Source organism: Grus americana, chromosome 2, assembly GCF_028858705.1.
Source record: "Grus americana isolate bGruAme1 chromosome 2, bGruAme1.mat, whole genome shotgun sequence".
NCBI lineage: Eukaryota > Metazoa > Chordata > Aves > Gruiformes > Gruidae > Grus > Grus americana.
In genome coordinates this window covers 122,154,567-122,177,933 of record NC_072853.1, presented here as the reverse complement: position 1 = coordinate 122,177,933, position 23,367 = coordinate 122,154,567, and the positions used below count along the sequence as shown (strand labels likewise).

General features: G+C 42.6%; 2 protein-coding genes across 7 annotated transcripts in view; both read right to left on the bottom strand.

The window, feature by feature from the left end:
• MRPL3 (mitochondrial ribosomal protein L3) overlaps nucleotides 1-3,502 on the bottom strand; it is a 31,222-nt gene extending 27,720 nt beyond the window's left edge. Inside the window, exons 1-3 of the mRNA XM_054817434.1 lie at nucleotides 3,370-3,502; nucleotides 1,241-1,419; nucleotides 128-219 (exon numbers count right to left, since the gene is read on the bottom strand). Of these exons, the coding sequence (XP_054673409.1) occupies nucleotides 128-219; nucleotides 1,241-1,419; nucleotides 3,370-3,467 (369 nt within the window). The 5' untranslated portion in view covers nucleotides 3,468-3,502. The remainder of the gene's footprint in view (nucleotides 1-127; nucleotides 220-1,240; nucleotides 1,420-3,369) is intronic.
• A 4,530-nt stretch (nucleotides 3,503-8,032) lies between these two features.
• The window catches only part of CPNE4 (copine 4), a 364,382-nt gene continuing 349,047 nt past the window's right edge, over nucleotides 8,033-23,367 (bottom strand). For all 6 annotated transcript variants that reach the window (XM_054816831.1, XM_054816828.1, XM_054816829.1 and 3 more), the window contains exons 14-16: nucleotides 19,106-19,239; nucleotides 16,669-16,905; nucleotides 8,033-8,617 (exon numbers count right to left, since the gene is read on the bottom strand). In XM_054816831.1, coding sequence (XP_054672806.1) covers nucleotides 8,486-8,617; nucleotides 16,669-16,905; nucleotides 19,106-19,239 — 503 coding nt within the window. In that variant the 3' untranslated portion in view covers nucleotides 8,033-8,485. The remainder of the gene's footprint in view (nucleotides 8,618-16,668; nucleotides 16,906-19,105; nucleotides 19,240-23,367) is intronic.

The window sequence follows — 23,367 nt, the reverse complement described above, 5'->3', positions numbered from 1 at the left end:
TTGACAGAAATCTTTCCTTTCTTTATTTCCTACTCTGTACAAGTGGTAAGTTTCTTTTTTGCCTCAAACTTCTGGTTAATGATCTGAATACAGCATAGGAGATAAAATTCATTACGATTTATTTCACCTTAAGCAGTGTGACAGCATGTTTTTTTCCTGACTTGGTCCATATTGGCATCATTCCCAGTTTTACTGCAACAACACCAACTCTGATGGAATCTGTAGGTCAAAACAGAACATAGATGTAACTGCACACTTCATATTTGAAACAGCCCATCTCCTAACCTGCAAAGTCCCATTAACTCTGATCTGTCCTAAGGAGTTGGAGGAGGAGAGAAAACATCTCAGCCTACCCACCAGGGAGTCAGTGAATAACCTGTTCATTGTTTTTAATCCCACTAGTAGTAAAGTTCTATCTGTTCTAGGTGGGGTTGACAGAACATGCAAACTAGGTCCCCATTAAGACTAGAACAACCAATGCTTCAGATTCTTTTTTTTTTTTAAGAAAATACAACACTCATGTAGAATATTAGAGTCAAACTGATTATTGAAAAGTTTATTGTAGGAGGTTCCTCCCACCCCAACCTTTGCATATTTTTGTCACTGTAACTGTCCAGCAAAGGCAACCTGTCAAGTCCGGCTTCTGACTGGCCGTGGCGTGAAAAACAGAACTCTGAAGATGAAGCATAAATGCTTGAGAAGTTTGAAAGATGTTTTTTGTTCCAGTTTCCACTGTCATACTTGAGGATCTTCTTATGGATTTGCAGACTGCCAGGTTGTTGTTTGCTGTCAAATGATGTGACCCTTTTGAAGGTTCAAAAATTTTACATTGTGTTCTAGTCCATAAGACTTTGGAATCACTGAAGTGGGATGTATTATATACTACACTTTTCCTTTAGAGTCCAGCAATATATACAAGAACATTATATTCCAGTGAGTCTGTTCTGATGAATTCTTAGTTTATTATCCTGACATTGTGCAGCAGTGGGACTGGCCAAGTGCTGATTTGGACTAAACCCAAAGTTCTTACAAGGTCCTTAACACCCTGTAATATTTTAAATGCTTTTTAGAGAACTGATGTATTACATTTGCTTACTTACTAGGAGATGTATTGGATGATTGAGGTAAAAGCAAAAAGGAGAATACTTTACAAGACGCAATCCTGATGTTACTGAATGCAACAACACAACAACAATAATTTCAGCATGAGTTTGGTATTTCAGAAGAGATACTTTCTCACCTGGTTTCCACTCATTCAGTGGCCACGGCTCATCTTTCAGAGGGCACAGCTTGCTGTCTGTCTGAGCTTTGTATTCCTCTGCAGTTACCTTCTTGAGGAACTGGACATTCTCTTCAGAAAGATGCTCATGCCACCACGTTGCACTGTTAATGTGCCTGACTACGAAGCCCAGTTGCCCCCTTTCCAGTGGTGGGAAAAAGTTTTAAGTGTCTTACCAGTTCAAATAATGTCTCATAACATAGATATGTTCATAATGTAATACATACTACATATCACTACATAACACAGTATACAGTCATAAAGACCGAAATTACACTAGCAAGCTATTCAAACGTCATCACTCAAACTGACCACCCTTGACCAACACCTAATTATTTGTCATGCTCTAATCTAACTTTTAAAGTATTCTAAAACACACCAAAAGGGAGCAACAACAAATCAAACAACCACTCTTTCCATGATAAAAAAAAGCGCTAGATTCGTAAATGAAGGGATAGCAGTGAGTGTTGTTTAGTTTAACTTTAGCAAGGCTTTCAAGAGTCTCCTGTGGCACCCTTCTATCCAAGCTGGGATGCTGTGGCATAAACAGCAGGGCTATCAGATGGTCAAAAACCTGGCTGGATCATCAGGCTGAAAGAGTCGCGATTAATGGTTTGCGCTCTACCAGAAGACCAGTTACAAGCAGAGTTCCTCAAGAGTCCATTCAGGGACTTGTCCTGTTTAATATCTTTATCAGTGACCTGTAAGAGGGGATGAGTGCGCCCTTCTTAAGTTTGTGAATAAAATTGAAGACAGCAGTTGATAATGCTCAAGGGTGTTCCTCTACCATTCAGAGGGACAAACCAACAAGGAACCTGATGAAATTCGTAAAGGAGAAATGCAAAGCCCCACACCTAGGACAGAATAACCTCTTGCAAGGGTACAGGCCATGACTTCAGCAGAGCTGCTCCCCAGTCAGTCCTGTGGTGTCCTGGGGGGGGGTGGTGCAAAAAGGTACAAAAGGAGCCAGAAGGCTCCTCGCAGCAATGAAGACTAACAGCAGCCTAGGCTGTATCAACAGAAGCATGGAGATCAAGGGAAACAGTTATCATCCTTTCTTCAGCACTCCAGGTAGACCACATCTGCAATACTAAATCCAGTTTTGGGTCCCCAGTGCAACAAGGATGTTTATAAACGAGCAAATCCAGCAGTGGTATGCAATAATACAGGGGCTGGAGCACTTGCCCTGTGAGAAGGATTGAAATAACTAGGCTTGTTTCATCTGGAGAAGAGGAAGCTTAGGGGGAACCTGACAGCAGCTTTCCAGTACCTATGAGAAGGTTACTGACAAGACAGAGCCAGGCCATGTTTACCGAGGTGCACGCCAGGAGAATGACAGAATTGGTATAAACTGAAAAAGGGGGGGGTTCTGAGCTGACATAAGGAAAAAACGTTCAGCCTGAGGACAGTCAAACACTGGAAGAGGGGCCCAGAGAGACTGTGCAGCTTCTGTCCTTGGAGGCTCTCAAGGCCCAAACAGACAAGCCCTGAACAACCTGGTCTGACCTCAGAGCTGGCCATGCTGTGAACAAGAGGTTAGCCTAGAAAGCTCCTCAGCTCCCTTCCAGCCCCAACAACTCTCTGTTCACTGCTAAACAGCTCACCATACTGCCATAATTTTTGTGAGGGCTGAGAAAAGCTTGAACGCTCCTCAATGCTCTGCAAGTACAACGAAACTGAATATTTGACAATACAGTTAGGGAATGCACGTGGCTAATTGTAACAGCAGGCCAAGGTGACTCAGAACACAGTAGGTCAAGTCGCTTACTATGACGCGAAGGTGCTTTGGTTGCAAAGATGCACGTCCCGCCATAACTCCCGCGCCGCTGGGGCTATTACTAAGGCTCGAGTGCCCCAGCAATACACCGGGGCCCTACCACCCTTGCACGTGCCACCAGGCGGCACCCAGAGGCCTCTCCAAACGGTGGAGACCAGAGACGCTGCCGAAGGGAGGGGGCCGCCGAGGCGTCCCTCATCTCGGGGCTGCGACAGCAGCCGAGCCCCCCTCTAGCCCCCGCTCTTCCCGGCCCTTCCCGCCCACCGCGCACCCTTCCCGCAGCAGAACCTTCCCCTCCTGGCCCTTCCGCTACCTGTCGCCGGAAGCCCCCGCCGCTGCCCAGAGCGGCCTCCCCGGCGCTGCCGCCCACAGCCGGCCCCCCAGCCGGCCCAGTAGCCCCCAGCCCGCCATGCCGCGACCGTTGGCGGAGCCGCTGCCGGCTTCCGGCGTCGCCTGGTCCGACACCGAAAACCTTCCGTGCTGCCTCAGAAAGAAGGTTCCGACCCGCACCCCCGGCGGCGGAAGACCGCTTACTCAAAAGTTAACACAAAAACTCCCGAACCAACCCAAAGACGTGGTCGTGCGTCAGCCTCCCCGCACACCGCTGCCTCAGTGCCTTCCCAAACCGGCCCAAGGGGACAGGTTACTTCCCCGCCCAAGCGAAGGCACCTGCCCTGCGGCACTGCGTCGCGTTTAACCTGGGACCCGGCTGGTGGCAGGTTGGGCTTCTCCGTACTGCCCGAAGGCCCCGTGGGTCGGGGCTGCGGCACGCGTGGCCGATGGGGCTTCTCTGACACGGCGGTGGGAGACCGCACCCAAGGGGTGATGGGGGAGGATGTGCAGAATAGCCACGGGCACCCATTCCCTGCGACCCCGCCAGCACTGCCGTTGCTCCCGTGCCTCCATTCTGGCCACGAGCCGGCAAAGTCCAACCGATGGATTCAAAACCTTCCCCCATCGTGCAGGCCTCAGGCGGGTGCCTGGGGGGTCTGGGCAGAAGCATCTCTGCTTTATCAAAACAGTGCGGGGCTGAACTGCTTCAGGCACTCCTTGCAGTGGGTAGGCCACGGAAGGGTGGGAGGGCAACGTTTGTGGCAAGTAGTACATTTAATGTAGTCGGTGATGTTACAGCTGATGCTGCACTAGGTAGGATAGTGAATGGGTATGAACCCAAGATTCCCTTTTGGTTTTGACAGAAGTATCTTTTTTAATATGTGACTGTTCGGTGTGGCCAGCCGAAGCCCATCATTGCTTCTCCTCTTTACCCTGCCTCTCCATTGTTTTCCCCACCGTGGTTTCTGTGTGCGTGTGTTGCACTCGAGGCTTGTGGCCGGCTAGCCAGATCCAAGAGAGGCTGTAGGCACCTCGGAGTGGGTAAGACTTAGTAGAATTTTGGCATTCATACCCAAAATTGTGATCCAGAAAACTACCAACAGCTTACACATGCGCACGCACACATGTGCGCACACACGCTCTCTCTCTCCCCTGTATTTTCTCTGTGGCAAATGGCACTTCCTGTAAATAAAGGGGTAAAACCAACCTGAGAAATGTAACCTTATCCTAGGAGTCCTCTAGCTCATCCTTCCCATTCAAAAAAATGTGATTGTAAATGTACTGATGCTTTGCACCTGAAATGTCCATGCCACTTAGGAGTAAAGGTAGTTTGTCTGGTACCTCTTTCACTCTGGAGAGGTTGGAGATAAGTTTAGATTAACATAGCAGGTGTGACTGCAAGACCCGTAATCCCACATGAGAAAAGTCAATCTGAATAACCAGCTGCGTTCTTCCTGGGAGTAAGATGTGTCCTGCTGGTGCAGCCAGAGAGCTGAGCTGAAGGAGGCAGCTCTGTTTGACTCGTCAGCAAAGATCTTACTGCAATACAATAATGAGGCTCACTACGCCACACGCCCTTCCATCACAGTATTTGTTGTGTGAGAAAACCCAAGGGATGTAGTAGAGTGTTGCAGACCTGCAGGGCTCTGCCATGCAAATCTGCTTAGAGCCAGGGCCTTCTGCCTCTGCATTTTGGAATATCACCTCTGCAACCTGCTGCAAGCTTTGGCTTGGACCACTGTTCTCCATTGCACTCCGCAGGTTCTCTAACAGATCAAACTGTAAACCTTTTTTTTTTTTTAATTACTGTACACTTAGTTTCCCCCACACAACTGAAAATACAACTCAGCTCAGTATCTGGCTCAAGAATTATGGATGTTAATGTATTTTGGGCTAATAGGGATCATGAATATCTTTGAGTATTCGTGGACTTTTGGGTTTTGAATAGGATTTGAGAAACAGTAAAAAGGAATGCAGGACTGCAGTATGCAGAGAAGATATTTTAGCTCATCAATTACCTCAAAAGGACAAAATATAATTTATTTTAAAGGGATTTTCAGAATTTAAAATGATCCATCAAAAGGCAGTAGAAGTTTAAATTTGCATAAAAAAATCTATGAGAGAAATTGATGGCGGTTCAGCCTAAAGGCAAAATGGCCTCGCTAAAACCCTAAGTAGATAAAAGAGGAGAAAAAAATGCCATTTCAGAGATATATTCATATACTTAATGATGTTATCCTGCACAAAGCCCCTACTATCTTATTGCACTGAGTAACTTGGAGCAATGAAACTAACATTCAAAGCCTCATTGGAAAGCCTTTACCCTATGGCTAGTTTTGTCTTCTGTGCACTCTCCTACACCAGCTCACCATGCTATTATGTGTTTGTTTTACATGCTGGAATCTGGACAGATTGAAGGAGATTTCCAATTGATTTTTCAGTATCATGGAGGTGTCTTTTCAAATATCTTGAGGGCTGCTACAGAATTGCTGATCTATATTACCACTGATAATGATTTGTTTTTAAGTAGACAATATTTGTAATCTGGATTGTGTGAAGTAAACAGAAAGATCTGCAGCAACTGTGATTCTCTTGAGACACGTCAACCACCTACATACATGAAAATGATGGATGATTTATGTAGCTCAGCGTACAATAACCATTGAACAACCAGGTGTTCATCTCTGCATTTTATGTGATGCTACATTATAGAAGCACCTTGTAACACCTTTGCTAATGAAGAACTGTAACTGTCCAATTCCATGTACCCATAAATGCTTCAAAAATCAGTTTAGCCAAAGATTGTATGTACCAGAAGAACAATTTATCTGATTCCCAATTTTTCTTGCTGAAAGCTTTCTTTTACTTTCCTTCAGTCTGGCAAATAATAAAGAAAAGGCTCAACTGCTCCTCAGCTGTACGTTACATCCCTAAATCCATCCCCAGGGTAAAGTAATACTGTTTACATGGCGAGAGCACCATCATGCCTCTGAGCATCTCCAATCACTTTTCAAATATTAAAGTCCCCCAGTACCACTGTGAGGTATTTGTGAATACATGGCAGTGACCTTCATTTTACAGAGGAGGAATTTGAGGTGCAGAAAAGTTAAACAACTTGGTCAAGATTACAAAATAAAATACTGGAGGGGCAAAGAACATGGAGTCATTGATTCTTCAGTCATGTACTTTAACAGATACAAAATGCTCTTTCTGAGAATAGAGAAGGAAAGAAAAAAGGGGGGAAATGGGAATAAGAAACTAGAGATGTTGTAGATAAGAAGATACATTGGCAGAGTGGTGTATGAGATATAAGGGAAAATCACAGTAGCTTCCAGCTGAAATACATCCACAGAGGGTGAGATGTGCAGCCTGCTGGGGTAAGCTTTCCAATGAACAGTCAACCATTAAATGGAAATGTGGATTTGAGATCTATCAGTTGGGACATCTTCAGACAGTTTATACCTATGACCAAGTAATACTGGCTGCTGTCCAATACCCGATCAGCTGAAGGAATCTTTACTAGCAAGCATGAATGATTGCGCTGCAAGATGTAGATGGAGCAGAACTGAATGTACTGGGAAGACAGCCCCATGCATCTTGGCTCTCCCACTGCCTTCATTTTATGGTACAAGGTCATCAATCAAAGCTGATCCCGTGGAAGTTACTTCTAAAGGAGAATCAGGGAGCTAGAGTTCTGCATTACCTGCAAACTAATTTGAAAATACACATTTTTAAAACCAAAAACCCTTGCTCACAGGTGAGAGTTTCCAAAATATTTAGCACTGGCCAAAACCAGCTTCTTCTGGAACTAGCAACAAGAATCTTTTCAATTCAGTGGGAACACAACTTGTCCAAAGCTGTGCCCTTCGGACAATGCCACACAAACTATTTTGGTCAAATTTTGTCCTTAACTTCTAACAAGTCACCTCTTCCACTATTGTCTTTCAGGAAATGAAGAAGCCAAAATTCAAACACTAAGAATAAGAATGATCTAATTTCTTCATCTAAATACATAAATATTTCAATGGGAAGATGAATCCACTGCCAATCTATTCTTGTATGTCCTCTTTTTTTAAAAAAAAAAAAAAAAGCTGGCTTGAATATTCTTTTGGTACAAAACCAGTTTTTCTATCACACACAAGTGATCTGTGTGTGCATGAAGTTAGAAGTCACTGGTGGTCACAAAATCAGGCTGTGCAAAATTTCTTTGGGAAAACATGTCACGCAAAGGTGAATACTGGGTGTGAGATTAAAAAATACAAATGAAACAAAATAAGAATTCCCAAACATAACAGATTCTAAATTTAGGTAGCCGAAATACAACCTGTTTGAAAGCCAGCCAGATGGTTTGGATTAGGTAGGCATATTTTAAGACACGCAATCCTGATGGATCATGCCCTACGAGCCAGATCTGTTTCTGAACCCTTCGTAACAGCTGGATGTATCAGGCTTTTGAAAAATTGCAACTCAGGCCACAGACCAAGCGGGCACGTTCGGGTGCCCATGTTAGAAGCTGCTAGCATTAGAAATGTTCGTGCTTTGGGCCAGGTATTTCTTGAAAGACTTTATTACCCTTTTCTTGGAATGTGGAAGTTGAAAGCAGGCAGCCTTGTGGCAGGGAGAGAAATGAAGACGACGACTGCAAAACTGTGTTGGTTTTATTTTAAACATGCAAAATACAGTTCATGCATCTGCCATTTTGAAAAATCTCTCAATTCATAGCAGATTAAACCAAAGACATTTTGGCTATAGACTCTCAATAAATATTTCAAAATGCTTTACAGTGTAAAGATAAGAAATTTAGCAAAATTTCAACAAACCTGTATAAAAAACAGATACAGATAACTTTTTATTTCAAGGCGACATGCTGTAATGTAAAGAGTTCACTTTTTTTTTTGATGTTTTTTTTCTCATAAAAAGTTTTCAACGATACAACCGCTTAACTGATTTAAGCCTTTAGGCTACACATGCAAAAAAAATGGTTATTTTAGTTAAAAATCACCAAAACGTGCTATTTTTTTGTTTCATTTTTAAGTACAGTAGTTGTAGACAGTAGCATTTTTCTTTTTTAATTTTGTAAAAGAGTGCAGGCAGGTTCATGGAGCTAGTGTCCTGGAAGACTCATACTCTGACATACATTTTGGTTTTATCCCTTTGCCATTGTAATAGTCCACGACTTGGTTTGGAACTTCAGCCAAAACGCTTTTTGCTAGAGCAGCTGGGGATGCCTGTAGGAAATGGTAGAAAACACAAGTGTTAACCTCTCTCCGTGCTAGAAGTGCCATGGTTTTTAGAGGCATTGGTGCCATGAGATCAAGGTGGGAAGCATGGTACAGAAATGGAAGGCAAAACAGACTCAAAGTGGGTGACATTATTGCTGGAAGCTCATTTTGTGAGTCAGTCTGGGCTTGTAGCTATACCTGCCTGAAAGTACGCTAAAGCCGAAAGTGCTCTGCATGTTTTTCAGGTCCATTTGGCCTATTTTAAGTTCAGGGTAACTGAACTTCCCCGCACTCTGGGAGAGCACCACATCATGATTGAAAAGGGCCGCAAAGACTTCATTCATTGTACTCAGTGAGGAACCCTGCAGAGCTTCAAGTTGAACATGAATGGACAGCACTGTAACAGGGAGGCCTTCATCACCATTTGGCTCTTCAGTATGTGGCATGGGGTTTGAATGCCTGGGGAAGTTTTTAATCAATAAAAATATTTTTGTTTATTGGAATTTAACCATGGCCATGAGAGAGCTTCAGTCCTAGGCTTTGTGGAGGATTTAAAGCTCTTCCTGCAACGTTTAAATGGTGGATGTCAACCAGACTTAAGAACTGATGACCCTGAAATGTAGAGATGGATATAGAGATGGCCACTGGCTTTTGCCACAGGCAGGGAGGTGGGCTGCCCCTCAGTGCAATGAGAAACCATGCCCTCCACTGACATCACACAGTTGCTGCCTCACATCCTGACAATGTTTCATTTTAAACAGCAGGGCCTGTGGGCATTTTGTGGGCAGCCATTACCTGTCTGTGGTGCAGGGATTTTCCTCTGCCCCTGCGTTCAGCAGTGACAGAACTGGGATCCTGCTCTCCCATGCAGCTCAATAGCACCCTCCTGCCCCGTGTTTTGGATTTGCTTGTTTCTAAGTAGTTGGGTAAAGCTGATTCCACCCTCCCGGGAGCCAGCCTGCCTGACCATGTTCCCTCTGAACCCACCACCAAAATGCAGCAAAAATGCAGAGTAAACATCAGTTTGAGAAGTTTAAACTAATGTGTTTATCTCCAGATACAGCACACATGGATCACACGTTGCAGCTCAGATGATGCACGGGAACTCCTCAACCAGTGGCTGGGTCACACTGCTTTTGCACACCAAGTACTTTTTCCCACACTAAAGAACAGTTCCCTCCTCACTGTCTGTAATATTGACAGCCAGCTTCAAAACTATGTCACAAAGTGGTTGTATTGACCGTTTATCACCCTACTCTATTTAATGAGGTGGGATCCTTATCCTTCCAGAGTCTTAAAATTAGCCTTACAAGGATGTAAATGGTAAACTGTCCATAGGCAAGCTAATCCAGGGGTGCAGAAAGCCCCTGGGCTATTATTAATTCCGGTATTAAATGCTGCAATACTACAAATACAGACATAATGCTAGCAAAACTGGAAACAAAACTATTTTTTGTATGTTGAGTCACATATGTGATCAGTAACAAATAAAATGAACCGCTATTTCCCTACCCTGATGTTGATACCAAAATATTTGTGCAGACAAAAAAGCCTGGAGCATTTCTGCATGAACTGGCAAAGCAGAGCCCATACTTTGCGTGACAGCGCAGTAACTGTTCTCAGGTGTTACACAGTAACAGAACCCATTTATTTTAATCCTTCAAAGTGAAATGCATGGTTTTCCACAGTTGCCCCGTTATTGCCTAATCCTGTTTTCTCTGAAATCAGCACAAAATACCCCTTGGAGTCAGGCAGATGGCTGATTTCTATGTTGCTACTGAGAATTACCGTTTTTTAAATCTCCTTCCCAGTGTGCCAAAGCTGTATATACCTTAGCCTGCCTCTGTGCCATCTTACCAAAAATACAACCCTACATAAAGGGTTAAAACTTAAACATAAAGTGGGAAGACTCCTGGGCCATCACTGCACACACAAGCCCTAGCAATCAGGAAATTTCACTCTGCTCTATCTTAGTGCTGGGCAGGAGCACTTGCCACCAGCTTCTCTGGATCACGTGTAGTCCACGTGTCTGAAAATCGGGCCAATACTCATCTCTCTGCATCGTCCTCTCATTGCCGCTTCTCTTCTGACGCCACATCCATTCTTCCCAAATGAAGGGTCAGCCCTTCAGAAGGGGCTCCGTCAGGGCTCAGATGCACGGCTGAATCGCCACCACTTGAGGAGTCAACTGAGCTATGCGCTCCTCGCCCAGTGTGCATGTGAAGCCCTTCACCGAGGTTTGAGCAAACCCTTTTACTGTACCCACAGGCTCACAGGCCACGTGTGGCCCCACGCAGTGTTGCCCTGGGCTAGCTGGCTTGACTCCGCGCTTCAGTCTGAACATGGACAACTCTTGCGTAACAGAGTTTCATCATGGTGGTGATGTCTGTTGGTCCTGGGGCTCCTTCTAGCAGGGAGCATCCCAAAACCAGGGTTAGGGGTGATTTCCTGTCTGACGATTTGGGCCGCCTCTACCTTACATACTTTTGTGGTGGCAAAGCACTCTCACTTCGAGACCAGCTGGTGCAAAGCAGTGTTTGTACAAGTAAGAATCAGACTCAGTAACTTCTGAGCTAAAAACCACCCCCAGTTCAGCAGTGCTGTGTAAGGGTTACCTTCGCTGGGTTTTTAACACTGATGGTAGGTACATTAATGTTGTACTGTAATGTTTTCTCCACTGTTTAGCTGCTATGCTTGAAGAGCATCCTAGCAATAAACACCTCGAGATTAATAGTTCTCAACTGATGGCTAATACACAACAATCAGGTTAGCCAGCAGCAGGAAAATAATCCCTTATGATGATAATTGGTGTATATTACAAATGACTGTTGATTCAGTTCTATAGCTTCACCATGCTTAATCTTTAATTACAATGCATAGTGCAAAACATTGCTCCTTGCAGTGGTTAAGAGCTGTGCTTGCCACACTTATTTGTGATACACGTGTTATTAAGTCACAGTTGTTAGCCTTTATGATTAAATACAATGCAGAGCGGAATACAATCTACCTGTGCACAGTAAATATGTCATGAATCCTAAAGGCAGAGAATTTCAGCTCTTAAAATATGACTGTGAATCGACTGAGACAGGTGATTTTCTTCAACTACATTTCAGTGATTGTGAACATCGCTGTTCTACAGTTTCAGGTGAAGGACACTCACATCGTTGGGGTGGTGATAATTATAGAGAGAAGAAATTCACTTGGGCTCAGGGAAAATATTTTCCCTTTGTTTGTTATGTTCCCCTGTAGTGAATTGCACATGTCACCCACTATACAATGGGACATTTTTTAAACAGTAATGGTTACCTTGATTTTATCAAGTCTCTGCAACTACAGGATTTGCCAAGAATCACTACAATTATTATTATTATTATTTCGATAGATTCAAAGATAGGGCTTAAAGAGAGAGTAAAAAAGGTAAGGCGCTTTACTGAAGCACCCCTGATACACTATATCATGTAGGAGATTAAACCCCTATAATAAAGATGTCTGTCTACGTTGGGTCTTCAGTCAGTAAAACATTGAAGTGCATATGAGGTTTTAGGTATGTGAATAATTGTAACAAATTGAAATGTATTAAATGCCTGTATGAGTGCCGTGCAGGATCAGAACCTTCTCTGAAGTCAAACTTATAAAATAAAAGGGGTTCACTCGGTAGGTTATTTTTACAACTTCCTTCTTCCTCCTTTCAATTTTCTCACAGGGACAGCTTTTGGCTATATTATTTTTGATCTCCTTGGATAGATATGAGATTTTGAGTTCCACACGGACCTGAGAATTGAAGTAATAAAAAAAAAAATAATGTTTGGATTGACTCCAAATGAGTTTTAGTTTACTGTTCCAGCAAAACAAAAAATAATTGCTCACAAATAACATTTTATTACCTTCTTCTGTCAGTAGTCGAGGTAATATGGATTTAGGCATAAATAAATACTTGATTTATCAGAGAAACCTTTAAACCTTATATAACTTGATTTGTAGTCTTTCTATAAAGATCCTTCAACTTTTTTTTTTTTACTTAATAATTGAACATCCTAAATACCAAAACTAAGCAGAAGGTACATTGACAAAAGGGATGGGATTTTTAAGTAAATACATCTTTTACTTAAAGCTGCTAAATGTAATATGCTGATTTATGGTAATTATTGTGTGTCATCAGAACTGATCTGACAAAAATCTCCCAAATGGGTTAAATCCACATTTTTCTGTGGGGAAAAAAAAAGTTTGAATCAAAACATCACATTCATTTCTACCATGAACCATTATTTCACTAGTTGATGCAAAATAAATGGTCTTTTGTTTGTGATGAGGATAAGTAAGCAAGATAGCTGTGAAAGTCACTTTGTTCAGAGAAAGAGATTATTTGGGATATGACAATAAAGAAATTCAACCAAAAGTGGCTATTGTTATGGGCACTCATCCATTACACTGACATTTGTTGAAAGGCTGAAAGATCACAATAAACAGACTAAATATCAAGTTGCATAAGATATATTGACTTTTCTGATATAGCAAGTACGTGATCTATCTCTATATATTATCTGTGCTACTGAGAGAAAAGGGGAGAAAAATATCACTATTTAACAAGAGCAATAAATTCTTTAAGATTGCTATCCTCTCCAAGTACTGGGGAAGTTAATCTAAACCAGCTAAAAATAATACATGCTTGTCATTTGACCAATGCTAGCAATTAAAATCACACACAGAATCACTCACAAGTCAACACCAGAGGCACAATATATTCAGTGCCCAGAACTGCAACTGTCAGCATTAATCTATTCAATCAAGGATGATTTCAACTTTGTTATAAAATCACAAAATGAAACTGAAAATAACAAATGCAGCTGGCTTTGCCAGTTCCTTGAGGAAACATGTTTTCAACTAATTGAAAGTAGGTCTAGCACTAGCCCATAAATAACTTGCCTCTTGACACTTTTACAACAGACTACAGTGCAGCACTATGTGCCTGTGATAATCTGACGAAGGAGAATCACAGCCTACGAGCACGTCATGCTCATACTTTGTTCCAGCAGACAGGTGACTGAGTGGGACTGTCAACATAGAAATGTATGTATCTACAATTCAGTGGCAAATCTGCAGCCATTTGGCACGGCATCACCAAACTAATAGCACAAGGTGAGTTGTACCTCCTATGAGGATCCATTTACATAAAGGTAGAGTGAAAAGAGGAACAAGTCTGTTTCTCTTACTTCTTAGGAAGGTTTGTGAAAGTAAGAAGTGTGTTTAGACAAATATGGCAGAATTATATTTTGAAGAGAGAAAAAAAGAACAACAATTGAGAAGAGGAAAATAAAATGAAGGTATTTTGGAAGTAGCAAAAAGGCTCCTGTGGTAACAAGAAGCCTAGAAAAACTGAAGAAATGTAAGTACTGCAGACCCATATGCAGACCAAAATCAACCCAGAATTGAAAACTATTGTGTGACAAATCCAGCTCTGGCGTATGAGAGCAATTGGAAAGGGCAATCTCATGCGGGGAATGAATCAGCTACACTGTGCAGTAAAGAAATTTTCAAATCAAATATTGAAGATATCCTTCCTAGACACTGTGGTGAGCAAAAGAAAAAGTCTACTTAAATATCACAGAAAGGAAGGGAGAGAAGGATGGAAAAACAGAGGGATGCGATCAGTATCACAGAGGAACACAGCGGCCATTTTACACCTCCATATGGAGGAAAACATACAGCATACAATAGAGCATACAGTACAGCAGAGAGGAAACAGTCTAGAAGGTTCCTGGACTGTGTGGAAGATAACTTCCTGATACAGCTGGTGAGTGAGGGAAGGCATCCTGCTGGACCAGTTGTTCATGAACAGAGAAGGACTTGGGGGTGATGTGGTGGTTGGAGGCTGTCTTGGGCACGGCAATCATGAAAAGATAAGAGTTTCTCATTCTTGGGAAAGTAAGGAGAGGAGCCAGCAGAACTGCTACCTTGGACTTCCAGAGGGCAGACTTTGGCCTGTTTAGGAGCCCAGCTGACAGACTCCCTTGGGAGGCAGTCCTGAAGGGAAAGGAGTCCAGTCAACATTCTTCATGAAGGAAATCTTAGAGGTGCAGGAGCAGGCCATCTCCATGTGCCGAAAGACGAGTCGGCGGGGAAGAAGATTGGCCTGGTTGAACAAAGAGCTTTGGCTGGAACTCAGCAAAAAAAAGGAGAATTTATGACCTTTGGAAGAAGGGGCAGGCAACTCAGGGATACTATAAAGATGTCATTGGGCTATGCAGGGAGAACATTAGAAGGACCACAGCCCAACTAGAACTTAACCTGGCTACTGCTGTAAAAGACAAGAATTGTCGTGAATGGAGTTAACTCCAATTGGTGGCCGGTCACAAGTGGTGTTCCCCAGGGCTCAATACTGGGGACAGTTCTGTTTAATATCTTTATCAATGATGTGGATGAGGGCATCGAGTGCACCCTCAGTAAGTTTGCAGATAACACCAAGTTGGGCAGGACTGTTGATCTCCTTGAGGGTAGGAAGGCTCTAGAGAGAGATTTTGACAGCTGGATTGATGGGCTGAGGCCAACTATATGAGGTTCAACAAGGCTCAGTGCTGGGTCCTGCACTTGGGTCACAACAACTCTGTGGAATGCTACAGGCTTCTGGAAGGCTGCCCAGCAGAAAAGGACCTGGAGGTGTTGGCTGACAGGGCTGAATATGAGCCGGCAGTGTGCCCAGGTGGCCAAGAAGGCCAACAGCATCCTGGCTTGTATCAGGAATGATGTGGCCAGCAGGAGTAGATAAGTGATTGTCCCCCTGTACTCAGCGCTGGTGAGACTGCATCTTGAGTACTGTGTTCAGTTTTGGGCCCCTCGCTACGAGAAAGACATTGAGGTGCTGTAGTGTGTCCAAAGAAGGGCAACGAAGCTGGTGAAGGGTCTGGAGCACAAGTCGTATGAGGAGCGGCTGAGGCTCAGAACTGGGGTTGTTTAGCCTGGAGAAAAGGAGGCTGAGGGGAGACCTTCTCACTCTCTGCAACTACCTGAAAGGAGGTTGTAGGCAGGGGGGTGTCAGTCTCTTCTCCCAAGTAACAAGCAACAGGACAAAAGGAAATGGCCTCCAGTTGTGCCAAGGGAGGTTCAGATTGGATGTTAGGAAAAAATTTCTCCACCGAAAGGGTTGTCAAGCCTTGGAAGAGGCTGCCCAGGGGAGTGGTTGAGTCACCATCCCTGGAGGGATTGAAAATGTAGATGTGCTGCTTAGGGACATGGTTTAGTAGTGGACTTGGCAGTGTTAGGTGAACGGTTGGACTCGATGGTCTTTTCCATCCTAAATGATTATATGATTCTGCTCTATTAAAAGGGCCCTGAAAAACCTGGCTGTGCGTGGCAAAGCTCCTTCTGTGGGTTAACAGTGTCTCTACCCAGCTGGTGAAAAAGTCCCCGGGACAGATGCTGCAATGTAGGGCAGGTGACTGAGGAGAAAAGTACATGGCCAAGGGATTATTTCAAATTTGGCAATTTAATGCTGGGTGTCTCCCTTCCTCTCCTGCAGAGTGTCTCCTACACCAGACAGGAACAGCTCGCTGAGGGTACAGCGAAGTTCTTAGCAACGGCACTTCCTTGGATTTGTTCTTGTACAGAATTTGGCTAAAGGGTTTGGAGGCAACCAGGATGCTGTGGGTGGATAGTCCTGCCTTTGAGAACTTAGGCACCTAAAATTCAATAAGGAAACAGCCTCCTGGGGAATACTGTGAGCACAAATCCACAGTTATTTCAGCTGCCTGTGAAAATGAAGGGAATGAAAAGCAGAATACAGACACACCAGGAAAAATAAGTCAGGGAGGAAATGGAAGTAAGGACTGGCACCACAAGAAGCACATGGATTCTGCCTCATCTCTTCTTTCCCCACCCATACCATCTCACTAATGGAGCACATTTCATTCTGTATTCATTTTTTCTCCATTTCTGACACAACAATGCCATAGGTTTACTAAACACTTCATGCTCATCCAAAGTCAGGCCCAGCCCAGGGACCATTCACTATACGTTATATATACATTCACCCTTCTGCGGAATGGATGGAAAAGTCGGCTTACATGTTTGAAGTTCCTAAATGGCACAAACTGGACAATGTCTCGAAGCACAGGTTCACCCTTGGGAGACCTCAGGATCCCATCATCGCCATCCAGCATCTGCATGTCACTAAAATCGGCGTTCCCCACCCCGACGATGATGACTGACATGGGAAGGTGAGAGGCATGGACAATGGCCTCTCTGGTGTCAGCCATGTCTGTGATGACGCCATCCGTCAGAATCAGCAAGATGAAATATTGCTGAAGTTGTTGGACGAGAAGTGAAAAATTGTATCATTAGTTAATCTTCCAAAGCTGCTTGCCCTTTTCCAGTATAAAAGTGTTTCTAGTAACTCACACATGGATTTTTAAATAGAAAAGAGCCTTTCTAGTCACTCAAAGGTTAAGTGTGTTTCCCATCCAAATCTCCTCAACTACCAATTTCTCCTCTTCTGGACTTTAGCTGTAGTGGAGTTCATTTCCAGGAGCTGGAGGGAGCCAAGGGATGCACAGTGTAGAAAAGGGGGTTTCCAGCTGCTAGGGCTGGGAAAGTCATGACTTTGGCTGGGAAGTCTGGAGTAGTCCTGAGATCCTCACTAGCACTATTTTCCATCTGCTGCACAATCGCTTCTGCTGACAGTTTCCGATCACATTTTTTTCCTCCTTTGGGAACCAGCGGGAGGCAGGGAGGAATGGGGTATTGAAGCGTTACAAGCTTGTAGCAGAGCTGTCAGGGAGGTTATGACAGCACTTTGCAGAGGAGCTTTGCTAACAGGCAAGCAGGATGGGTGCAGCTGTCTGCAAACTGGAGGGTGACCCACTGCTGCCTGTGGGAGAAGCACCACACCATAGCAGGTCTACTGCATTCTGCAGAGTAATGGGGTCCCTGAGGAGAGCAAGGGCATATGCAGGGAGGAATATATCCAACTTCAAACACTTCAGATGGAGCCCTGAAGACAGGTTTTCTCATTCTCTAAAGGACAGCAAGCCATTTTGTGCGCTTGTCATTTCTTTCCCAAAACTCTAAAGCCCACTGAACTGGGATCGTGGGCTATGACATATCTTCACTTGGTAATGGCAAGAGTGACTCTCACTTGGATCCTTTATGAATTGTTAGGCAGCAGGAGTCGTTTAACAAACGTGCATTAACAGGAAAAATGAACAGGTCATAGAATTTGGTCACTCTGCACGAGCAATACCAACACACTAAACATCATTAAAGTTTATGTATATGCAGTTATATAAACTCCAAGTGTTCTGTTCATAATCTCCTGCCATAAATAAAACAAAACATACAAGGAGAAAACTTCATCTTGAAGACTCATGCTACAAATTAATTTGTTTTTCAAACAGAAAGAGGGGAAGTTTAGATTCAGAAGAATGAAGCAACTTATTCAATATTCAGAGGCAGCACTGGGAACAGAGTGAGCCACCTCAGGATTAGGTGGGTATGGAAATTCAAACATAGCAATTCCCCATTTTAGGACTGGGACCCTAAATACTATCAAAACCCTGGAAACAGCAGTGGAGTGACAATCACAAGCCCAGACTCATAAACAGAAATCTTTGGAAACTGCTGCATTAATAGGACTTTAGAAAAGGCTCAGCACATGAAGAAAGCTCAGAGAAAGCTCTAGGCCTAGGGATGAGATGCATGCCAATGTACAGCTCTATTCTGTTCCTATACATAGGCATTTTTCTTGCAGCACTATACAAGTTCTCTCTGACATCCTTTACTCCCACAGCACTGGTCTTGTGAGGGTTTCAGATCTCACATATTCTCTCCAGTTCCTTCATTCTCCCTTTCTCCCATTCTGTCTGGAAGGCAGGAGAAAAATAAACCTAATGCATTTCAAAGACGTACATTTAAAACATGAGCTATGCTTAAGTCTTTTAGCCCAAGAAATCTGTCATGGGTTTTGTATCAGATGCAGGCTAACAGACTTGTCTCCTGATTTCTAAAAGGCACATGATACTCCATGTCAGTAAGAGCAAATTGAAAACTGTATCACTATAGTTTTCAAAGGAATGATTGGAAAAATCCCCTAGTTGGAAAAAAAAAAGTTTTAGTACAGCCTCTGACAGAGATTTGAAATTGGGTGTAGAGAAACATTTGAACTCATCTTCTTGTACGATCAACACTTTAGGGCTTGGCCCCTAAATTTTTGTAACTTTAGTGGTGCCATTTGTGTTTCCACAGTGAAGAACTGGGTGTGTTACAGTAAAACAGCTCTAAAAGCAGGAAACGGAACAGTGGGGGAAGAGTTTAAAGTTGTGACTATCGAAGCTATGAAGGTCAGATACACTGCTCCAGCTGGCACAGACTCAAGCTGCCTTCTGTGAAGGCAGTTACTGAAAACTGAAGGTATGATTCACATACATGAAAAGGCCTTGTTTTGATGGCCTGTGAGAGACCCATCATAAGACAAGAAAAAAGCCAAACACAGCATTATGCCCTTACCGAGGCCTCCTTGGTATTGGTTTCCTCTGATGCTGATTTTGCCACCTTCTGGATGATGGGAGCAATGTTTGTCGGCCCATACAGCTGCAGCTTGGGAAGGCAGCTCTGATAAGCCTCCACAACACCTTGTATTCCTGGCATGAAAAGCCACACAAAATGCAAATAAATGTGGAGCACATCACCAATATCACGCTTGCTTAAAATGTAAATAAAAGGTAGGTTCTCAATGAATAAATTCAAAATATCCCACAATTAACAAGGACTAACAACTTCAGATAATTTCCGAGAAGCTGTCTCTAGTCGCCTTGAATCTAGTTTGTAATATACATATATATATATGCTTCTCCTTCCCAGCAGTTTTTAATGCCTATTTTCCAGGAATCATCTTGCAATGCAATAGCTTCCATCCTTCTCAGTTCAAGGTGTAAGTGATCACCAGCTAAGATTCATGCTAAAAGGGTAGACACAAATTAAAAACACTTCAACACTTCTCTCCCTTCCTGTTCAGATAAATATTTATTTCTGTTTATCATGGTAGTTACCAACAAATTTGCCCTTTGTACTTACAACCTAGAGCTGTCAAGGAATTCAAACGTCTTTTCAAATACCTGACTGCCCTGTGCTAAGAGAATAATTTTTCAGGGTGAATTTGCATAATTGCTCACAGGTTGAATTCGACTATGCCCAAAAGCTGTGAAATCTTGGAAGAAACAGCAGGATGCTTTGCAGTCTACAGAAAAATGAGCTTTAGTCAAGAAGTTTTGATGGAGAACTAGCTATTTTTGGCTTTTTCATTTCAGGATATATAGCCAGAGCAGGGAGAGCAGACTTCTGCTGACACACTTGACAGATCACAGAATGGAAATTGGTGTTTTCAATCATTGAGAAGAAGGATTTCTTGAAGTGATGCACATTAGCCTCTGCATTCAGAACTCCCAGCTTACCAGACCTAAAGGATTAGAGGTCTAAAGTTGGAAAGAAAGTGATAGACTGAAGAGCTTTGTAAAGGATGCTGAAGAATGAAACGACTTCAATAACATCCTAAGCCAGTTTCAGTTTGCACTGAGACTACCTCACTCATGAGGTTTTACTCAACCATGTTTATAGGATATATGGCTGCAGACCCGTTACTAACAAATTGCAGGGAGTTGTAATTGCTTTACAACAGTACACCTGAACCTCCTATGAAAAAATGGTGGAGAACGCAATCTTCTCTCTTCGTAGATAGTTACAAACGTATTTTTCCATTGCAGTACTCACAGACAAAAGAACACGCTCCAATTATAGCTATGATTGGCTAAAATGTTAGAGTAATGTTACAAAATTTCCCTTGGTAATTCAAGTGACTAAATTACATATTGCAAAACTAACCTTTTGTTAACTCCCAGTTTAAAACCTGCTAAAGATTTCATTACATATACTTACTGATCTTGCATGAAGGCCTCATAAATCTTCCCTAAGACGATGACAAGATACACTGTAGTTTTTTTCTTGTGCATTAAAATAGTATGAGATAAACCTTACTCCCTGCATTCCACACAGATTTAGCGTGGTTCGTGTCAGAAAGTTGCTTTCATCTTCGAAAGAAACATGTTCTAGAAACATAATTTCTTGTTTGCTATCTCAGATTAATCTCTCTCAGAAATATCTACTGTTCTTATATATTCAAATCCAACAGGATATGTGAGCGGCTCTTGGACTCCTTTACTTTAGGGAGCGCCAATGTGCATTTTTCTTCACAATTCAACTCTTTACATTTTTAATTGGAATCCACTTTCAATAACTCTGATGAAATACAGTGTATGCATATAAATATGGGCTTAAGATGCAGGTAAAATGCATGCATGTGTAGAAGCATTCATTCAGGTTAGAGGTTGTCACTTACTTTCCTCCTCAGACAATAAAGGCTAAATACTGAGTGTAAGACTATAAATATAATATACTAATAATAAATATACTAATTATAAGGCTATAAATACTAACATTTTCAAGAATGGAAATGATAATAGAGGAGGAAAGGTGAGGATATCCATATTCTATGAATTCCAGGGATCTTCATGTCAATACACTGCCCTTATTCAATGTAGCACGATGCTTCACACTACCTTGCGCCAGCAAAAGCTCACTAGTTCCACACAGAAAGGGATTTCATTCTTTAAAAGCAAATTAGACATATACTTTTTATATTGGATCCAACCTCTGTTTCTTGGTTTAAAGCAAGATACTCTTCAGCAATTTTCCTTTGTTTTTTGGCAAGTATGCTAAATATTCCAAGGAAAAACAGTGTGGTCACTAAGCACTTTATCTCCCTCTCACTCTTGCATCCTCTCTCCACATGATATGCTGGTGTTACTGCTCTTTGTGTCACCTAATACAGTGAGAGGATCTAGAAAACATCATAGAACAATTGGCAGTAGGAACTAATCAAGCATCCATCACAGGCAGGTGATGAGCAAGCTGCAGCAGATGATTAAACAACACATTTTCTGATCTGTCTCCTTTTTCTGCTTTCATCTAGATGGATATTATTTTAAATGGTACCATTTAGGACAAAGAAGTGCTTTTTATATCTCATAGATGCATGTGTGAGCACTGCAAATTTCTTCCCTGGCTACCTTTTGTGCTGCAACCACCTTTTTATGCCTTCTTTATGTTAACTTATCAGATAACTGAGTCTTATGCAAAGAACCAAATAAAGTTTAAATACATAACAAATATTAAGTGACATAAGCCAATGCAAAGCTTATAGAGCAGCTCCTTTTTTTTTTAACCTCCTCTCATTTCCATTGCTACATTTTGTTTTGCATACATAGTATGGTATGGATAGTAATTTCTTTACTTGCAGAGGGTTTGTCTGTCCAACCTCTGACCTGCTGCTGGCACTATATAGATGAGACAGCCTTTTCAAGTACCAGTCAATCAACACAAATCATTATGTAACAATGTCAGTGTGATAAAAGAATTAGCCTTGGACTCAAAAGAGGCAGCAAAGGGGGAATAAACAACGTGTTCTTCACATAGACTGCTAGGGCTTGTTTTTTTCTGAGGTACACAGAAGGTCAGAAATGTCCTGCATTTAGACTGGAAAACAAAGCTATATTCAACCTCTACATGCATAATATGTTATCACCTAATACTGGCCATTGTTAACTGAGATGTTTTAGACAGATCAAACGCCAACGTGTCTGTGCTCGGAAGCCAGCAGCTAACTACATTTTAAAATACGATGGCCTAAGCAAAATTCGGACGTCTGTTTTGCTTCCTCACCTCAACCCCACACTCTCAGTGTGACTAAAATCTCAACTTCAAGCTGGCTTACAAGCTTACAGGCACATCTAGATGCATACATGTAACTTCAGCTTCTTTTAGCTCCATAAAAGCAATGCAAAAAGCTGTGTGAACACATCAAGGAGGTGTAGGACTTACGCGCAATTACATTTCAAGCATATGACCTGCAGAGGCTGGGGCAGTCCAACAATCCAAGTGCAACAACAAAGCAGGAATGACCACTGAACTGAAAACAGAGGTCTTGCATTTAAGACGCATGAACTCTAAATTCTTTTAATGTCTCTTTCCCTTGAATGGCTTGTCCTCTCTTCTTTTCTGCACTTCATTTCTTGGCATCTTAATTCTGATCCTGAACATATTCTGCTGACCATGCCTGAACTAATAATCCTGAGAAGGACTGAAAGAAGCAGCTAGAAAATTTGAACAGGCAGAATATTTTGAAACACCCATTTCAGTGTTTGGAAGGTAGCAGAAAGTTAAGGAAGAATAACAACCTGTGGATTTTAGACAGCAATGATCATCTGACCCAGACTCTCAAATAAAGTGTTAGTCTGGGATTACTTGTTAGACTGTTTAGAGATTATCGTCCTGTTATTCTCATCTTTTACAAAATGTGTGAATTGTGGCAGGAGATTCTCCAGAAAGACAGCATCAGTCACTGCAGACCTCGCTTACAAATACAAGACATACAGCAAAATCTGCTACATGAATCTGGCCTCTGACTACTGAGAATTAGTGATTGTAGCTAGAACACACCAATACCTTACGCTGTGTTAAAACAGCTTCTTGCTGCATTTGCTGTCATGAAAGTATGCTTCCTTCTATTACAGCAGTCCTCAGCTGCTGCCCTGACCCTCAGGTGGTGGCCATCGCTGGGCTGACTTGCAGCAGGTTGCTGTTGCTATAGGTCTGGCCAAAGAACTGGCTCTACACAGAGGGAGTCTTTGAACGCAGCCTGCTTTGGCATGCCCTGC